Below are 16,953 nucleotides of genomic sequence, written 5' to 3'. Positions count from 1 at the left end.
TCCGGATGATGTTGTAAGACTGTGATCTCCTCCAGCCCGGAGGCCGGAGGCCAAGGTGGGGGTGGCGGGGAGCGCGTGGGGCTGCCCAGGCCTGACCCCATGACATCAGGACACTAATTACAGATGCGGCTTGGGATAATTACAGAGCAGGCGCGAGCTGTGGCAGGGCAGGGCGCAGCCCGCTGTGGCTCAGCCCATTGCTGGCCCATTTGTCACTGACACCCACAGGGGATTGTCCTGCAGCAGCTGGGATTTGCCGTGGGCCGTGGTGTAGCCCCGTGGCAAAATGCTGGGGGTCTGGTTGTTGTCCTGACATGCTGCCGGTGATGGATTCCTGTTGCATCCATCCACCTCAGGACAGGACACGGGAACAGACACTTGTCCCCAGGATCCCGTTGGGTCACTGCCCCACGGATAGTGGGAATCAGCTGGAGTGTTTTGGGGACAGGGGTTCAGAGTGTTTTGGGGACAGGGGTTCAGCTCTGGTCGCACAATGTCACAGAGCAGCAGGGTGGGAGCAGCCTGGGGCCAGGGCAAAGTCCAGGGGCTGAGGAGAGAGGTGGGAGCAAAGGCATAGGGAGCAGGTGGGAATGGGTGGGATGGGGTGTCCCACGCAGTACCTTGCTCAGAGGTGCTGGCAGGGTTTGTTTGCCATCCTTATCCCTGTTTGCTCCCAGACTTGCTCAGCGTCAGCTCCCGCTGGCAGGGCTGAGCTGTGGCAGTAGTTATCCTTTGACTTTGGGGTGCTGATCCCTTTGGGTCCCTACAGTCAGTGTCAGGGCCAGCTGTTGGGCCTCGGGGTGCAGCCCCCTGCCCAGACTGGCCTGACAGAGCCATGGCAGTGTTGCTGCAGGCCCGAGGAGCACAGGGAGTGCTGGGGCATGCAGCAGGCAGGGCTGGGTGCCGTGCTCGTCATGAGCTCATCGGATTTTCCATCAGCTCAAGGGAGGGCAGCTGTTCCCAGCACCACGGGAATGGGGGGGCTGGACCCAGAACCCCAACACAGCAGGGCTCTGCCTGCAGCAGAGTGATCAATCAATCCCTGCTTGTATAAGCCCATCGACTTGGGCTGGCGTGGCATTCACCAGCCCTCTCATGTCGCACTGCTGGAGCACCCATGGTTGCCCCTTCCTCACCTTGCCCCCTGCTCCAGAACGACCCCACTGAGAGGAGAAGGACCATGGGCATGGCTGGACCCAGTGCCAGGCTGTCCCAGAGCCTTGAGATGCTCATCTGGCCCAGGTGATGCCGTGGGACTCACAGGCAAAGAGGCTTTGGAAGTCGCCCGTAGTCACCCTTGGAGCGTGTCATGGAGTGGCTCCAGTCCCACTCTGCCAGACCCCTCGTGTGCCGTGGAAACACGGGGCTGTGGGGCTGCTGCAGCCCCTTGGAGGCTCAGCCATGCAACAATGTGAGTGGGGCCGTTCCCCTTTCCTGTCCCAGGGCACATCCTGGCTTTGTGAGTTCTCTGGGACGTTGCATTCTCTGCCATTCTCCCGGGGTGCCCAGCTCCCAGAGCTGAGGCTCGGCCATGCAGCATTCCCTGGTGGGGAGTCAGGCAGGTGAGGCTCTGGGAGTTTCGGGAAGCCTCTGCCCTGTCTGAGCCGGGTGAGAGGGTGCAGGGCTGGAGGCTGTAGGAGGGTGATGACTTTAAGGTGATTTGGGGTGCAGGGCTACCCCTGCAGCATCACGGAGTGGGGCCGCCCTGTCTGCTGAGGAGCTCCCCAGCCCTGAGTCAGGGGAATGCACTTCCAAGAGAAAGGGCTGGGATTTAGGTAAACCTGTTCGCCTGGTAGGTGAGGGAGAATGAGTGGCAGGGGATCTCCTGGCCTGCGGTGACATCATCCCCAAAACAGGCATCTCGGATGGGTGCTGCCCGCAGAAAACTAACTTTGTTCATCCCCACACGCAGAGCCGGGCACCCTGCGGGATGCCTGGAGCGGGCTGGCCACATGGTGGACAAGGACACGTCCGTGCCTCCTGGTGCCCCTGCAGAGCCTGGAGCCGCGTTCCTCCCACTGCTGATGCTGCCCACTTGTCCCGCGCCGCTACATTCCCGTCCAAGCAGCACCGAAAGGGGTTTCAGAGCTCAGCGGGGGCCGCTGTTCCTGCCCGGGGAGCGGGAGAGGCCTCTGTTATCCGCCGGTTACCGGAGCAGGGTGGGATGCTGGGGAGCACCGCCAGCGGGGGCGGCTGCTGCCGGTGACTAAGGCTCACGTGTGACGGGGAACGGGGGAGCAGCAACTCCAAGGCCTCTCGAGCAGCTGAGGTGGGGCTCGGAAACGGGAAATCCGTGTCTTTTTGGGGTGCCTGAGGCTGGGGGAGCTGGTCCGGGTGGTGCCGGCTGTGCATCGCGGCGCTGCTCGGGGCGGGGCGCGTTTGCTGCGGGGCCAGCGCTTGGCGCCTGACCGGAGCATCGTAAAATGTGCGTGCGAGCCCCAAAATCCGGGAGAGCAGGGGCCGGAGACGGGCGAGCGGCCGAGCAAAGCTCGGGGATGCTGAGCGCTGGGGGAGCAGGCAGAGGGGCAGGCCCGAGGCGAGGGTGACGGGAGCGGGGTCCCAGCCGCGGCTGCGGGAGGAGCGGCGCCGGCTCCGGGCTGCGGGGCCGCGTCTGGAGCCGGGGCGAGGCGGAGCATCCCCCGGCCGCTCCCCCCGGCCGGGGCCGCGGGGCCGGGGCGGGGAGCGCTGAGCGTCCTCCCCCGCGGGCCGGGGGGAGCGGGGCTGGGCCAGCCCCTGCGCCTGCCGCGCCATGGAGCGGAGCTGCGCCGGGCGGGAGCCGCAGCCCCGGCCCCAGCCCCAGCCCCTCGGTAAGGATCCGCCGCGGCGCCGGCGCCGGTACCGGCTCCGAGAGGCTCCCGGGCCCCGCTCCCGCACCGCGGGGCCGCACGGAGTCGGGCTGCGGGATGCGGCCGGGGGCTGCGGGATGCGGCCCGGGGGCGCGGGGTGTGCCGGGGGTGCGGGATGCGGCCCGCCCGTGCCGGCGGAGATGCCGCGGCCGGGTCCGCGGAATGCGGCGGAGCGGAGCGGGGCGGCGGCGCCGGGGAAGCGGTGGAGGAGCCGGGCGGGGGGGTGGAGGCGAGGGGGGGGGGGAACGCGCTGCCGGGGCCGGGGCGGCTTCCCGGGAGGGACAAAGCCCGGGCACGGCCCTTCCATCTTGGGGAGGGCCGGAGCGGCGCCGGCCCCTCCGCCGTGCGGGGTGCAAGGGGGCTGCCCTTGGGGAGCCCCGGGGGCGGCGGGCCCGGCTGGTCCCCGCCGGCCGGTGGGCGATGCCCCCTCCGGGAGGCACCCGCTGCCCCCCGCCCGCCCGGGGCCGCCCCCGCCCCGCCGCGTGGACTCGCGGCTCGTCCCGGCGGGGCCGGTCCCGCTGCCCCGGGATGAACCGCGGAAGGCGGCGGCGGCGGCGGGGCCGGGGTTGGCGCTGCCTCTCGGGGCTCGCTGTGACTAAGCAGAGCTCCGCGGCGGAGCCGCTTCCCACCGCGGGAGGAAGAGGAGAGGCGGCTCCCCTCCCCCTCGGCCCCAGTGCTCCATCGCCCGGGCCGGCGGAGAGGGAGGGATGGCCGCGGCTCCCGGCGATGCTGAAAACCGGCGGCTCCCGCACCAAGCGGCCGCGGATCCTGGCATCGCTGCCCGAACGACGCCAGACATGTCGTCTGAGCCCCGCTCTCTGCCTCCGCCGCTTTCCCCCCCGCCCTGGCCTGCCCCTGTCCGGGGACCAGGGCTGGCTGCTCCTGGGCACCCTGGGCTCCCCGCACTCCCGGGTGGGTCCTTGGCTGCTCCGCTGTGAGCACAGAATGGTGCTGAAGGAGCACGGGCGGTTTTGCTCCGTGTCCTCCTTCAGGGACATCCCTGAGCTGTCCCATGTGGGTGACCTGCATGACTGGGCAGCTCACCCCGCTTCCTATCTCTCTGCCTGGAGCCACCAGCAGGGATTTGATTTCACTCGAGGGGCCAGGACCCACCACGTGTGGGGCAGCCAGTGGCACTGGAGGCCAGAAACTCGTGAAGGGCAGCCAGGGCACGGTGTGACCGGACCTGTCCAGGTGGGCAGAGGGATGCGGTGGACAGAGGGACGAGGACCGAGGCAGGGAGCAGGCAGAGGTTTGTCCTTATGCAGGCTTCTCCCAGCTTCTCCAGCCCTTCTCCCTTGGCACGGCGCAGAGGGAGGGCGAGCTGGTTGCCCGCCAGTGCCTGTGTTTGGGAGCAGCAGCTCGGGAGTTCTCCCAGCGCGGGAGCCGCCGCTGCGAAACCGTCAGAGCAACGTGATGCGACGTGCAGAGTGGTGATGTGACAGTCCCGTGGTGCCATGTCCAAAATAGTTAGCACAGCTCTCGCTCCTTGGAGGGCTCCGAGCGGGGTCGGGCAGCCCCACAGGCAGCCTGCCGGGAGCGGAGCTGGATCCTGCACGGCCCCAGCCCTGGCTGATGCCCCATCCGTGTTGTGAGGCACAGGACCTGATTTTTGGGGGTACTGACCTGCCCCTCAAGGGGCTGGATGCTGGCAGGTGCAGAGCCCCATGCCCTGCCTTCCAGCCAGGTTTCTGTTTCCCATCATGATGCTAGCAGACAGGTTTTTGGGAGCAGGGCTGGGCTGGCTGCCCTGGGCACTGGTGGCGCCTCATGGGTCGCCCCAAGGACGAGGGCACCTCCTGTCGCCACTGCCAGCGTGCCAGATGGATGGTGGGCAGGTGCTCCTGCCCCTGCCCTCGGCCTGTTCGGGGTTTGCACCGTGACCACAGTTTGCTGTGGGGGTGCTGGGGCCAGCAGCAGCTCCAGCTCTTTCCTTCACGTGTGTTTTAAACCCTGGAAACCCCCTGGCTCTGGCCTCGCTCTCGCCACAGGATCCCAAGTTCCCCTTGTTGTTCTCCAGCTCGGCAGTGCTGCGGGAGCTTGGTGACCTCTGCCCTGGCCCAGGGGCTGGTGCAGTTCCCCCATGGCTGCCCCCCATGCCCTTGTCACAGAGCCTCAGCGGGACACGAGCCCTGGAAAAGGGGGCTGGAGATGCCTCTTTCCCCTGCCTGGCACCTGGTTGTGCCCTCCCAGGGGCTCTGCTGCCTGCCCTGCTCCAGCCTGTCCCCCGAAGAGAGGATGTGGGCAGTGGTGGGGCACTGTGGGCTGAAGCCCAGCCAGCTGCCAGCTGCTTTTCACTGGCTCCGAGCTGGCGGGGAGAGGAGCCAGCCATGGGTGACAGTGCCCATGGGCCTGGGGACAGGCTGCAGGTGGCTGTCGCCGTTGGGGACAGGGTGTCATCGCCGATGGCGGCTGCCAGGGTGGCACTGGCCACTCCCGGGGCGGGGGCTGCTGGCATTGCCCACGTCTCCCTGCCCAGGCATGTGAGCCAGCGCCGAGGGTGCGTGTCAGTGCTGTGCCTGCAGGCAGGACATAGTGGGGACGTGTTGGGAATGTGCTGTGGACATTCCAGGGATGTGTCAGGAGAACTTGCTCACTGTCCCTGTCATCCAGGTGTAAGGGTTGCTGCAGCGCAGGGGAATTGCAGGAGCTGTGTGGGACAGGACAGGGCTTAGCTCCAAGGCACATCTGAGTGTTAAGGTGGGGGTGGAATCAGGGGCAGCACTGGGGCTTGGAGCACCCCCAGGGCTTGGAGCATCCCGGTGCATCCCAGAGAACTCTGGTGGCCTCAGGCAGAGCGGACACCAGCACCCTCAGAGCAATTCCTGCTCTGCAGCCGTGGCTGCCTTCCTGCTCTGCACCAGGACCTGCTGGCAACAAGAGACCCAGGGACTCATCCCCATGGGGCTGCTGTCAAGGCAGGGGAGGCAGCTGGGAACAGCTGCACCGGGGAGGGCCTGAGGGTGTATTGCACACATGGACGTCCCCACGGGCTGTGGGGACTGCTGCAATGGCCAGGGTGGCTGGGCACTGTTGACACCAGCACCTTTGGGTGGCTTTCCACTGCTCACCAATGACCTCCACTGCACCGTCAGCCATGCTCTCCTGGCCTGTGGCTGCTCTGGCTGTGCTGCGGAGAGGGAACACAAGGATATGGAGCTGGGGCGAGCTGAGGTGACATCAGCCCTGCAGGGACAGTTAACGAGGGCCGCTGGTCCGAGCAGCGCCCGCGGGCCTCGATGTGCTCTCGCTTCACGGCACCGGGGATCTGCCTGCGCCTGGCTGAGCATCCCTGGACATGTGCTGGCCAAGGAGCCTCGCTGCACCGGGCACTGCCGGGCTGGAGGTGCCGCTGGTGTCGCTGGCACAGGCACCGGCGCCAAGGGGACCCGCGAGAGGAGCACGATGGGCTGGGCGCTGCGGCGTCGAGGGCGGCACCGCGCCCTGTGCCGTGCCGGTGGCAGCAGCGGGGCCGGTGCCGTGCAGGCTCGGCCGGGCCGGGTGCTGCAGGGCAGCCGTGCCTGCGTGTCTGGGGGGACGGGAGCTAATCCGTGTGGAATGCCCTGGCCGGGGGAGAGGGGACGCCCGCGCCGCCTGGGCGCAGGCAGCGTTGGGTTTCAGGGCAGCTGCCGTGCTGGAGCAGCGACAGGGACAGATGGCGGCAGGGCTGGCCCTGCCCCACCTTGGGGGTCTTGGCCGTGCCCACAGCCCTGCCCTGGCCACAGGTGCTGGTGTCTCTCCGGCCAGTAGGGCAGGGCAGATCGTGCCCAGGGCTCTGTGCCTGCCTGTGTGGGGTGGCACGAGGCGCCCACTGTCCCGTGCCAGCGCTCGCCACACGGCCAGAGCCCTCTGAGGTATTTCCATCTGCTCAGGGGATCAGCCTGGCCTCGATGCTTTCACTCGGCCCTGTGGGCAGCACTTGGCCGTGCCATCACAGTGGTCCCAGGGTCACTCCTCCCAGCTGGGACGCACAAGGTGACACTGCAGGTGGCATCCTGGGGTCTGGCGCCTGGGGGCTGCCAAGCCCTGCTGCCTGTGGTTGCCCGTCTGAGCCCTGGGAGGATGGAGCAGGGGATGCCCCCATCCCAGCCCCTCATCAGACCGACGGCTGCCTCGCAGGGCGCAGCGCTGGGACATGGGATGTGCAGGATCGGGGCCAGGGGATGGGCCGGCTTCCTGCAGCAGAAAATACCCGGAAGGTCTGCGGGGGGGCCGGGGCTGGCTGTATCCCCGCAGAGCCCAGGGTGGGGGATCCCTGTTGGCACAGCCCTGGCCTGGGGGGCTGCAGCGGCACCCCCAGCCCATCTCTGGGGACCAAGGGACCTGGGGTGTGCCCATGCTGTCAGTGCAGGGGGCTGGCAATGCCTCTTTGGGTAGCCTGGGCTGACCCTGGCTCAGAGCGCTCCAGCATGGGGTGGATGAGAGGGCGTGGGGTGGGTGAGGAGCCGTGGGGCGGGTGAGGAGTGGCGCCGGCTGTGTTTGCAGAGCCCACACTTTGCCCCTCGCTGAGGGTTGTGGAGAGCTCTGCAAACACGGCCGAGCCGGCGCGTGACATCAGCTGGTGGTGGGTGCTGGTCACTGGGGTTCTGCCATCCCCCTGGAGCTGGGGGCTCACTCTGCAGTGGTGGCTGGAGCTGTGTGTCCCGGGGTGGGTCATTGTGGCCAGGAGTGATGGTGCTGCTGCTGCGTGGGGTTTGGAGTCAGGATCCTGGCAGGTACTGCAGGGTTTGTTTGCAAAGGGCTGATAATGGGGGCTGGGGGAGTCACCACCACTGGTGTCACTGAGGACACTTCCACTTCTACAGAGGGCACATGCCATGACATTGCCAGGCACCGGCGCCGTGTGGGGATGTGCTCAGGGCTCCCTGGGGGTGCCCAGGGGCCACCCAGAACAGGGGAGATCCCCCGGGGTTGCCCCACGGCCGGCCCCACGCGGGGAGGGGGCTCTGTCTGGCAGCCTCGTGTGCATTCCTGGGCCATGAGTTCATGGCTGCGGGTCCGTGGCTCCATGGGGGCCACGGGCTGTCATGGTGACGTCAGGCCACGGCCGGCGCCCATCCTGCCTCCGACCGTGCCGCGGAAGCGCTCGACGTCCTCGTCCCCCTGGGGAGAGTGGCAGGGGAGTGTGTGGGTCCCTGCGCCCGTGGGGGGTCTCTGGCCCCGTGTCCCCCCACGGCAGGGCCAGGAGGCAGCTGCCAGGGGATGAAGGGCAGCTTTGTGGTGGCAGTGCCTGGTGGAGCCCGGCTGTTCGTCTGTGCATTGTGCGCCCAGCGCCTGGCACCCGCTGCGGGTGCCCCCCAGGATCGGGGCAGCAGCAGCAGCAGCAGCAGGGCTGAGTTGGGGGTCCCACTGCCCTCCCTGGCCTTGCTCCCCAGGGCTGTGCGTGTGATGGGTCTTCCCCAACTGACTGACCTTATGTTCTGCTCTGCCCCTCTTGCAGGGAAGCCGCCATCCCCGATGGGAGACAGCATCCCCCCGCCCTCCGCGCCTCCCCCTCCACCTGGGGACGCCCTGCAGGGAGAGCGCAGCCCCCCGCAGCGTGACCGACCCGGCCCTCCGGATGTCATCCCCTCGGCAATGACCGTCCTGCCCGCCCCTGCAGCCATCAGCCCCCCGGAAAAGATCGTCCCGCCCGTCCCTGCAGCCGTGCCCCAATCCCGGCAGCCCGTCTGCCCCCCGGCCGTGACGCCCTCTGAGAGCAGCCCCCCTCAGCGTGACCGACCCGGCCCTCCAGCCGTGGCACTGCCAGGACAGCCCGTGTCCCCCAGCCCTGCCACTGTGGTCCCCTCGGCACAGAGCGTTCCCCCCCGGTGCGACCAGTCCCCCCCCGGACCCCCCAAGCCGCCTGGGATGGAGCGCCCCAAAGAAGAGGCGTTGCCCCACACCCCTGGGCAGCCTGTCCCCGTCCACGCTGCCGCCCCTTGCTCCGCGGAGACGCCGCCCCAAGGGAGCCAGCCCCCAGCCCCAGCTGCCACTGAAGGGGCCCCTCCCGATGCCAAGAGCTCCCTGGGTGCCACAGCCGGGCCCTCGAAGGACGTCACCCCCCGGAGCAACCGCCCCTCACCGTCCCCTGCCGCCAGTCCCCGGCCCAAGCAAGGTGGGTGCCGGGATGCTGCGGTGCTCCGGTGATGCTGCACCCTGCGGGCACCAGTGGATGCCTGGTGGGGCCGGGCACGACCCTGACGGTGTTTCCCCTCTGCAGATGCCCAGAAAGCCCAGGCAAGGCACAAGCAGGCGAAGGAGCGGCGCGAGGAACGGGCCAAGTACCTGGGTACGGGGCTGGGAGGGAAAGTGGATGAGGGGAGGCAGGGGCTAAGGAGCTTTGCCGGGTCATGGGCAATCCCATTAGCTGCGGTGAGCTGAGCTGGGGCGGGAACTGCGGTGCTGGCAGCTCTGCCCACCGGGCACACCGCTGACCCCCAGGCACGCTGCTGACCCTCCAGCACGCTGTTGCTCCCTGCTTTGGATACTCCCGGGGCCCGTGCGGGTGCCAGCAGCCCTGGTGTGCAGGCAGCCCCAGTGAAGCCCGGGCAGCCCCACAGCGGCTCGGGGCAGCGGGCGAGCGGGGGCCCCTGCGCTGCGCATGGGGCCTCCTTGTCCCCGCGCTCTTTCCACCCTCATTCCCCCATTGTTCACCGCGCGGCTCGGCGGGCTCCCGGCGGGCTCCCGGCTTTCCTTTTGTCCTGGCCCAAACCCCTCCCTCGCCGGCCGGCCGTGATGCTGCCTGCCCCGCAAGCCCGGCAGCGTGCCCCGGCCGTGGCCGGCTCCTGGCCCCGTGCCACCGGCATGGGCGCGCGGTCCCAGGGCTGCGCCTCCGGTGAGACCCCGCTGCCCCCCACAGCTGCCAAGAGGGTGATGTGGCTGGAGAAGGAGGAGAAAGCCCGGCTGCTGCGGGAGAAGCAGCTGGAGGAGCGGCGCAAGCGGCTGGAGGAGCAGCGGCTGCGGGCGGAGAAGCGCCGGGCGGTCCTGGAGGAGCGGCAGAGGCAGAAGCTGGAGAAGAATAAGGTGGGGATGGGGATGGGTATCATGGGTGCAGCGGGCAGGGGGCTGGGGCGGCACGTGGGGTGCGATCCCCGAGGAATTCTCATGGCTCCAGCAGCAGGAGATGCTTCGTGAGCCCTTTGGGAGCTGCCCGCTGTGCCTGCCCTGTACTGCCCCTCCTTCACGGTGCAGAGCCTGCACTGTGCCCAGCTTCTCGGCACATGTGCCCTGGCCGGGGCAGGCGTCGCTGTCCTGCCTCCCTCCAAGCTCCCCCATGGCCCCAGTGGCTCTGGCTGGCCCCAGCCCCGCTCCCACAGCCGCCGGGCTCAGCCTGTCCCTCTCCCTCGGGCAGGAGCGCTATGAGGCAGCGATCCAGCGGTCGGTCAAGAAGACGTGGGCAGAGATCCGGCAGCAGCGGTGGTCCTGGGCCGGGGCCCTGCACCACGGCTCCCCCGCACACAAGGACGGTGAGTGCAGGGCTGGGCACGGGCACCTGGGGACCCTGTGGTTCTGACAGTGATGGGGGCAGCTGGGCGTCTCTGTGCCAAGCCTCAAACCCAGCTCAGCCCCACTTGGTGGGGTCATGCTGCCATCACTCTGGGCTGTGCTGGGGACTGATGGCGTCCCGTGGCTGTTCCCTGCTCCTGTGGGGCTGGGTGTAAGCCGGAGGCTGTGCGGGGCTCACTGTCCCTGTTCCACTCAGACCTGCCTGGGGGCAGCCCTGGCTGCCTCGGCATGCCACGGCCACACTGCCGGGCCTCCAGCAGCCGTGAGGAGCCCCTGGCCCCAGGGGCTGTGGGGCTGCACGAGGCCACTGTGAGCTCTGGTTGGGGTCTGGCTGTGGCACGTGCTCTTGTCCCCCAGCTGGGTGGGGGCAGTGCTTGGCCCCTCCAGGTCCAGTATGGAGGTGACCTTGGCTCTATGTGTGGCTGCAGAAGCTGGTCCTGCTCCTTGGGGGCTTCTTGGGGACACCCTGCACGATTCAGCACTTGGACCTGTGGAGGTCTCCACTGTCCCCTGACTGCTGTGCCGTGCTGCCAGGTGCTAGCATGGCCTGGCGTGGATGGTGACACAGAGGAGAGCGCTGTGTCCCTGGGAACTCTCTGGCCTTCACGTGCCATGGGGCAGCTGTGGTGGCCCCGGCTGCACCTGGCCAGACGGTGTGCAGGTGTTGTGTTCCTGGCTGTACCTGAGCGGGCTGTGTACAGGTGTTGTGTGCCAGGCTGTGGTACTGGCACCGTGTGCCCAGTGCCGTGCGTGTTCAGGCGTTGCGTGCCCGGCTCTTACCTGGCTGGGCTGTGCACAGGTTCCATGTTGTGGGTACACCTGTCTCGCTGCCGTGTGTGCCACTGTGGCTCATGGCACGCTCAGGGCGTTGTGGTGCAGCGCCTGGCAGGGTCTGGCAAGGGGACACACCTTCCCCTGTCACTTTCCGTCGGGATGCGCTGCTGGAGCTGCTGCCAGCTGTCACTCACCAACCTCCCGCCTCCACCGGCCCCGAGCTTCCCTGGCTTTGTCCAGAGGAGCCCAGCCAGGGTGGGGGGATCCCAGCTCCCTGTGGAGGTGCTGCCAGCCACCAGCACTGTCCTGGCAGTGCCGTAGTGACCCAGCACCGGTGTGATGTTGTCTCGTGTCTGTGTGGACCTGCTGCCCTCACCCTGCTCCCCCAGGGTGGGATGCTGGCCTGGTGCTGCCGAGGTTCCTGCCCACCCGCTCCTGATTCCCAGGATTGTGTTTGGGAAGACTCTTGTAGCAGGGCCTGGGAACCACCCTGGCTCTCTGAGGATGAGATCCCTGCATGATCCCAGCATGACCCTGCAGTGTTCAGACACTGCCCTACTGAATGCCAGCGGTGTGTGTCGTGTCCCCAGACACCGGTATCTCCTCTGGCCCCACTCTGTGCCGTGGATTCCAGCATCTCCCGTCCCATTCTGTGCCGTGTGCCCACATTCCAGCATCTCCTGTCACATTGTGTCGTGTCCCTGGACTCCAGCATCTCCTGCCCCGCTCTGTGCCGTGTCCCTGGACTCCAGCATCTCTTACCCCATTCTGTGCCGTGTCCCTGGACTCCAGCATCTCCCCTGGTCCTTCCACTTCTGCCCCAGTGCCCTGGCACGGCCGTGCATGCTGCATGTGGGGGGCCCGGCCCCGGCCCCGGGACCTTAATGCCCTTGTGTCTTTTCCCTCCTCCAGGTGCGAGCCGGTGCTCGGTGTCCGCTGTAAACCTCCCCAAACACGTCGACTCTATAATCAACAAGCGGCTCTCCAAATCCTCCGCCACCCTCTGGAACTCTCCCAGTAGAAGTAAGAGCCCTTTGCGTTTGCCCCAGCGCAGAGGGCACAGCCCGGCCCCCGCCCAGCGCTGGGGACCCCCGATGCCAGGGTCCCCCATCCCCAGGTGCCCGCGGAGAGAGGAGAAGCCGTTTGCTGTTTGCGGGAGGAGGCTGGAACCGGCCGGTGGCTCCTTGAGGCTGTGTGGGCTGGGAGGAGAAGGAAGAGGAGGAGGAGGAGGAGGAATGGCTGGGTGGTGGCAGCCCCATGGGGCGCCAGGACGGGGATGGGAGCCTGGCTCCCTGCCCCGGGGCAGCTCCGGTGGGTGCCAGTGCAGCCACAGAGGGGCTGCCTGTCACTGACCCTCCTGGGGCTGGGCACGGTGCCGGTGTCCCCACAGGCTCCTGGAGCAGGGTGCCACGGAGCTCTGTGGCCGTGTGGTGCTGCAAGGTCGTCCCGGCCCTGGGAGCGCTGCCCAGGGCTGCAGCCATGCTGGAGGGATGTGTCCAACAGAGGGATGTGTCCAGTGCCGGGGCTGCTGTTGTGTTTCGGGGTTGCCTGGTGATGGGCGCCTTCCCGGACGGGTATAAATAGCCCGAGCAGCTGACGCTGGTGGCTGGGGTGACGCAGGCAGCTCCCACTGCCCTGTGCTGGGGCTCAGCCCAGGGACAGGCACCTGGGGGCTCTCAGCATTGCCTGGGTGGGAGCAGCATCTCCCTGAGCCTATGCCAGACCTGCCGCCCCGTCCCCCTGCAGCACCCGTGGCGCTGTGCTCTCCCCTCCTGGCAGCCGGTGCTGCCCCTGGCCTGACACCCGTTGGAGAGGGGCAGAGGGGCCCTGCCTCCATGGGTGCTTCCCATGCGCCGTGGGGTGTTTGGTGACGTGCTGCAGGGCAGCCAGTGGCAGCTTGGTGCCCGGCTGAGCCAGCTGTGTGGCCAGGCATCGCCGTTCCGTGGGTGCTGTGAGCCCGGCCTGGCTCCTGGGGCACTCTTGGTGATTCAGCACAGCTCCCGTGGGATGAGGGCACACTGCAGTGTCCCTCAGGCAGCTGGCACGTGCCAGGCCTTGGTCACGCAGGACAGAGGCACAGAAGGGTGCCATTGCTGGGCTCAAGGAAAGGACACAGTGGGGAGGCTGCTGTCACCAGGATGGCACACGGCACCACTGGTACACGGTGACTGCGGTGTCCGTGGGACACGAGGACACCGCTGTCGTCATGCCACAGCACCGTCCACAGGCGCCCAGCCTGGGCCTGCACGGCCCTTCATCCTGCTCAGCTGTGTGGGGCCCTGGGGACCCCTCCCCAGCACGGCCACGCTCTGGGCACTCCTGGAACCGCGCACGCGCCGTGGTATTGCTGCAGACACACGGCTGCTCCCTCCCAGCGGCGGCTGTGGGGGCAGGACTGGGATCTGGAGGTTTGGGGTGCACTAATGGCCCCTCTCCCTCCCCAGACCGGAGCTTGCAGCTGAGCCCATGGGAGAGCAGCATCGTGGATCGGCTGATGACGCCCACCCTGTCCTTCCTCGCACGCAGCCGGAGCGCCGTGACGCTGGCCGGGAACGGCAAGGAGCAGGGTGAGCTCCCAGGGGGTCAGGGACACGCGGGTCCTGGCACAGGCAGGGAGCCAGGATCAGGGAGCCTGAAGTCACTGGAGCCGGTGTTGGTGCCGGCTCCATCCCGACCCTGCTCACTCCTCCCCCAGTGCCCGTGTGCCCCCGCTCGGCCTCTGCCAGCCCCCTCAGCCCCTGCCACAACCACCGCCTGCCGCACCGCTGCTGGGAGCGCCGGAAGGCGGCAGCCGCCAGCCCTGATGTGACACCGCGCCGCAGGACCGAGCCCTCGCCCGTGAGTGCCACCTCCCGCAGGGACCCTGGGCGCCGGGGCAGCCGTGGGGCACGGCGTGGCTTCCTGCCAAGCCCAGCACCCGGCGCTGACGCCGTCTCTGTCTGTCCCTGGCTGGAGCAGAAGAAGAAGGAGAAGAAGGAGAAGGATCGGGAGAATGCCAAGGAGCGCAGCGCCCTGTCCCGTGAGCGCAGCCTCAAGAAGCGGCAGTCGCTGCCGGCGGCGCAGCCCCGGCTCCTGCCTGCGGCTGACAGCAGGTCGGGACCCCCCACCCTGAGGCTTCCCAGCCCTGACCCCACCTGGGGGCCGCCCCAGCCCCACTAACGCGATCTCTTGCTCTGTTTGCAGCCCTGGCCCTAAGAACCGTCCCTCATCCCCTGCCGCCCCCAAGAACCATCCTTCATCCCCTGCCACTCCCAAGAACCGCCCCTCATCCCCTGCCACTCCCAAGAACCGTCCCTCGTCCCCTGCCACCCCCAAGGCCCGCCCAGCATCCCCCAGCCCAGCCCTCGGCTCTCCCCACAAGCCGCCCCTGCCTCGAAGCGCCCATTCCTCCCCCAAGGTGCGGGCCAGAGCCCGGGAGGAGCGCGGGGAGCAGGAGGGCCAGGCGAAGGCGCGGGAGAGGAAGGAGGAGGAGCGGGGTCCGGCACCCCCAGCCCTTCCCGAGCCCCCCAAGGTGCCCGCAGAGCCGACATCAGGTGGGTGCATTGTGGCCGGGGAAGCTGCAGGGCTGGGGGAAGCCAGAGCAGTCCTGACTCTGCCTGCCTCCCCCAGGCCCCCCAGCCCCTTCGGCCCCCGGCCCTGTGCCAGCCAGCCCCCCAGCCAGACCCCCGGCTGGCACCACAGACCGGGAGGAGGCTGCCCGGCTGTTGGCAGAGAAGCGACGCCAGGCCCGGGAGCAGCGGGAGCGGGAGGAGCGGGAGCGCCGGGAGCAGGAGGAGCAGGAGAGGTGGGTGTTGTTCCCCTGGCCCCCCACCCCGGCCTCCTGCCGTGCTAAGGGCCCCCTCCCCGCAGGCGGGTGCAGGAGGAGCGGGCGCAGCGGGCGGCCGAGGAGCAGAGCCGGCGGGAGGCCCTGGCACGGCAGCGGGAGGAGGAGCGGCGGCTGCAGGAGGAACGAGAGGCCCAGGAGAGAGCCCGGGCTGAGAGAGAGGAGGTGGAGCGGCTGCAGAGACAGGTTGGGGTGACAGAGTGTGGGGGAAAGGGGCTGCAGGAGATGGGGGACAAAGGCAGGGATGTTGTCCTGTGATTCACTCTCCAGGGGCGAGAAACAGCCCAGCCCTTCAAGGCACAGGGTGGCAGGAGGGAACATGGGGCAGGGCTGTGCTGAGCTGTCCAGGCAGCACATCCCCACAGCCCCTGCCCTGCTCCCTGCCCCATCCCTTTCCTCCCTGTGGCATCTCATCCGTTCTGCCCTGCTGTGACACAGAAGGAAGAGGCCGAGGCGAGGGCGCGCGAGGAGGCTGAGCGGCAGCGCCTGGAGCGGGAGAAGCACTTCCAGCGTGAGGAGCAGGAGCGGCTGGAGAGGAAGAAGGTGAGGGTGGGGGGCATCCCCAGGTGTGGGGCACGGCAGGTTTTTTCTTGGAGGGAATCCTGCCTGGCACCAGGGGCAGGTCTGGGTGGCCAGGGCTGTGTGTGAGTCCCTCTGTGACTGCAGCGCCTGGAGGAGATCATGAAGAGGACGCGCAAGTCGGACGCAGCAGACGCCAAGGTGGGAGCCTGTCCTCTGTCCCGGGGCACTGGGGACTTGGGGCACTCGACAGAGCCCTCCTGCCCCTGCCTGCAGCCCCTCACAGCTCTCCTGTCCCTGCAGAAGAAGGACGACAAGAAGGTGGTGAACGGGAAAGCAGCTGAGCAGGAAGATGTCCCAGGTGCGTGGGCACCCCAGGCCTGCTTCCCCCAGGCCCGGTCTGGCCCGGGCCACGGCTGAGCCGGGTTCTGCTGTGTCCCCAGGCCGCGAGAAGCACCCGGGGCCAATCCCCAAGGCAGAGGAGCTCCCGGAGACAGAGACCCCAAGCGCAGGGACGCCGGGGGGAACGAAAGGCTTGGTGGGCGAGGGGCTGCAGCCAAGGTGAGTGTGGGGACACCGAGGGGGGCCGGGGGGTGGCAGGGCCGGGGCTGAGCCCAGCCCTCCCATCCCACAGCTCCAAGGAGGCAGCGGCCCTGGTGAACGGCGTGCAGCCCGGCAAGCACGAGAACGGCTTCTCGGGCACCGAGGGCTCCAAGGAGCTGCGGGATCTCTCCCACCACGGTGGGAGCCCCGGCAGCATCATCCCCTTCGGCGACAAGGAGCCCTTCCTCAAGCAGGCCGTGGTGAAACCCCCGCAGGTGACAGGTGAGCAGCGGGAAGGGTGTTTGGGGACGGCGCTGTGCGCACCCCGGCCTCACACTGCTCTCCCCACCCGCAGAGGTGCTGTGAGGGCCCGGCTGATGTTCCCAGGGGCCACTGCCCGCGCCCTGACCCCGGCAGCCCACGCAGACCCGTAGCTGTCGTCAGAACACGACCCTCGCTGCTCCTCCCGGACGCCCGGGGGCTGCGGGACCCCGGCGAGGACGCCTGGCTCCTCTCTTTGTTCTCGTTTTTATTTCGTTTTGTTGGATTTTTGTTTTTTTTTTTTTAATTTTAAATATGCACCTTATCAGACTGACAGCCCACCCTCGCAGCCCGCCGGAGCCGCCCCAGACGTGTGGTGTAATGATGTAGTTATTTAACTCGCTGGGTACAACGTCTGTGAATACTGTAAATAGAGCCGACCGGGCGTGGGGATGCTCTGGGGGGCTCGGGGGGGGCCATGTCACAGCTCCCTGTCCCCACGTTCCCCCGCATGTCCGTGTGTCCAGCGTCCCCGGGCCTGGCCGGCACCACGCTGCTCTGTGCCCTTGTGACAGTGTTATGCATCCAGACAACCTTTGACAACAATTAAAAGTGGACAATGCCCTCGGTGTGCCTCTCTGTGTCCGGGGAGGGGACTGGGCGGGTCCGTGCCCGCGCCTCGGTGCTCTGCAGGGCTGG

The 16,953-nt window shown here is 68.1% G+C and overlaps 1 protein-coding gene across 3 annotated transcripts; it reads left to right on the top strand.

Moving 5' to 3' along the window:
- The first annotated feature begins 2,073 nt into the window (after nucleotides 1-2,073).
- MAP7D1 (MAP7 domain containing 1) lies at nucleotides 2,074-16,878 on the top strand. Of its 3 annotated transcripts, none has more exons than XM_040086306.2 (18): nucleotides 2,074-2,269; nucleotides 8,287-8,943; nucleotides 9,049-9,117; nucleotides 9,688-9,851; nucleotides 10,180-10,294; nucleotides 12,021-12,131; nucleotides 13,553-13,675; nucleotides 13,804-13,946; nucleotides 14,067-14,200; nucleotides 14,292-14,641; nucleotides 14,718-14,892; nucleotides 14,958-15,117; nucleotides 15,370-15,474; nucleotides 15,598-15,651; nucleotides 15,754-15,811; nucleotides 15,894-16,011; nucleotides 16,085-16,275; nucleotides 16,349-16,878. In XM_040086306.2, exons 2-18 carry the CDS (start codon nucleotides 8,304-8,306, stop codon nucleotides 16,357-16,359), a joined length of 2,721 nt encoding a protein of 906 aa, XP_039942240.1. In that variant the 5' UTR covers nucleotides 2,074-2,269; nucleotides 8,287-8,303; the 3' UTR covers nucleotides 16,360-16,878. The 3 variants fall into 3 exon arrangements, with proteins under 3 accessions (XP_039942240.1, XP_039942239.1, XP_039942241.1); XM_040086305.2 differs by lacking the exon at nucleotides 2,074-2,269 and adding an exon at nucleotides 2,739-2,807; XM_040086307.2 differs by lacking the exons at nucleotides 2,074-2,269; nucleotides 12,021-12,131 and adding an exon at nucleotides 2,739-2,807.
- Nucleotides 16,879-16,953: the final 75 nt, after the last annotated feature.

This window comes from Hirundo rustica, chromosome 25, assembly GCF_015227805.2.
Source record: "Hirundo rustica isolate bHirRus1 chromosome 25, bHirRus1.pri.v3, whole genome shotgun sequence".
In the NCBI taxonomy this organism is placed as follows: domain Eukaryota; kingdom Metazoa; phylum Chordata; class Aves; order Passeriformes; family Hirundinidae; genus Hirundo; species Hirundo rustica.
Note: the sequence above shows the minus strand (reverse complement) of the source record. Positions and strands in the feature narration are given on the sequence as shown.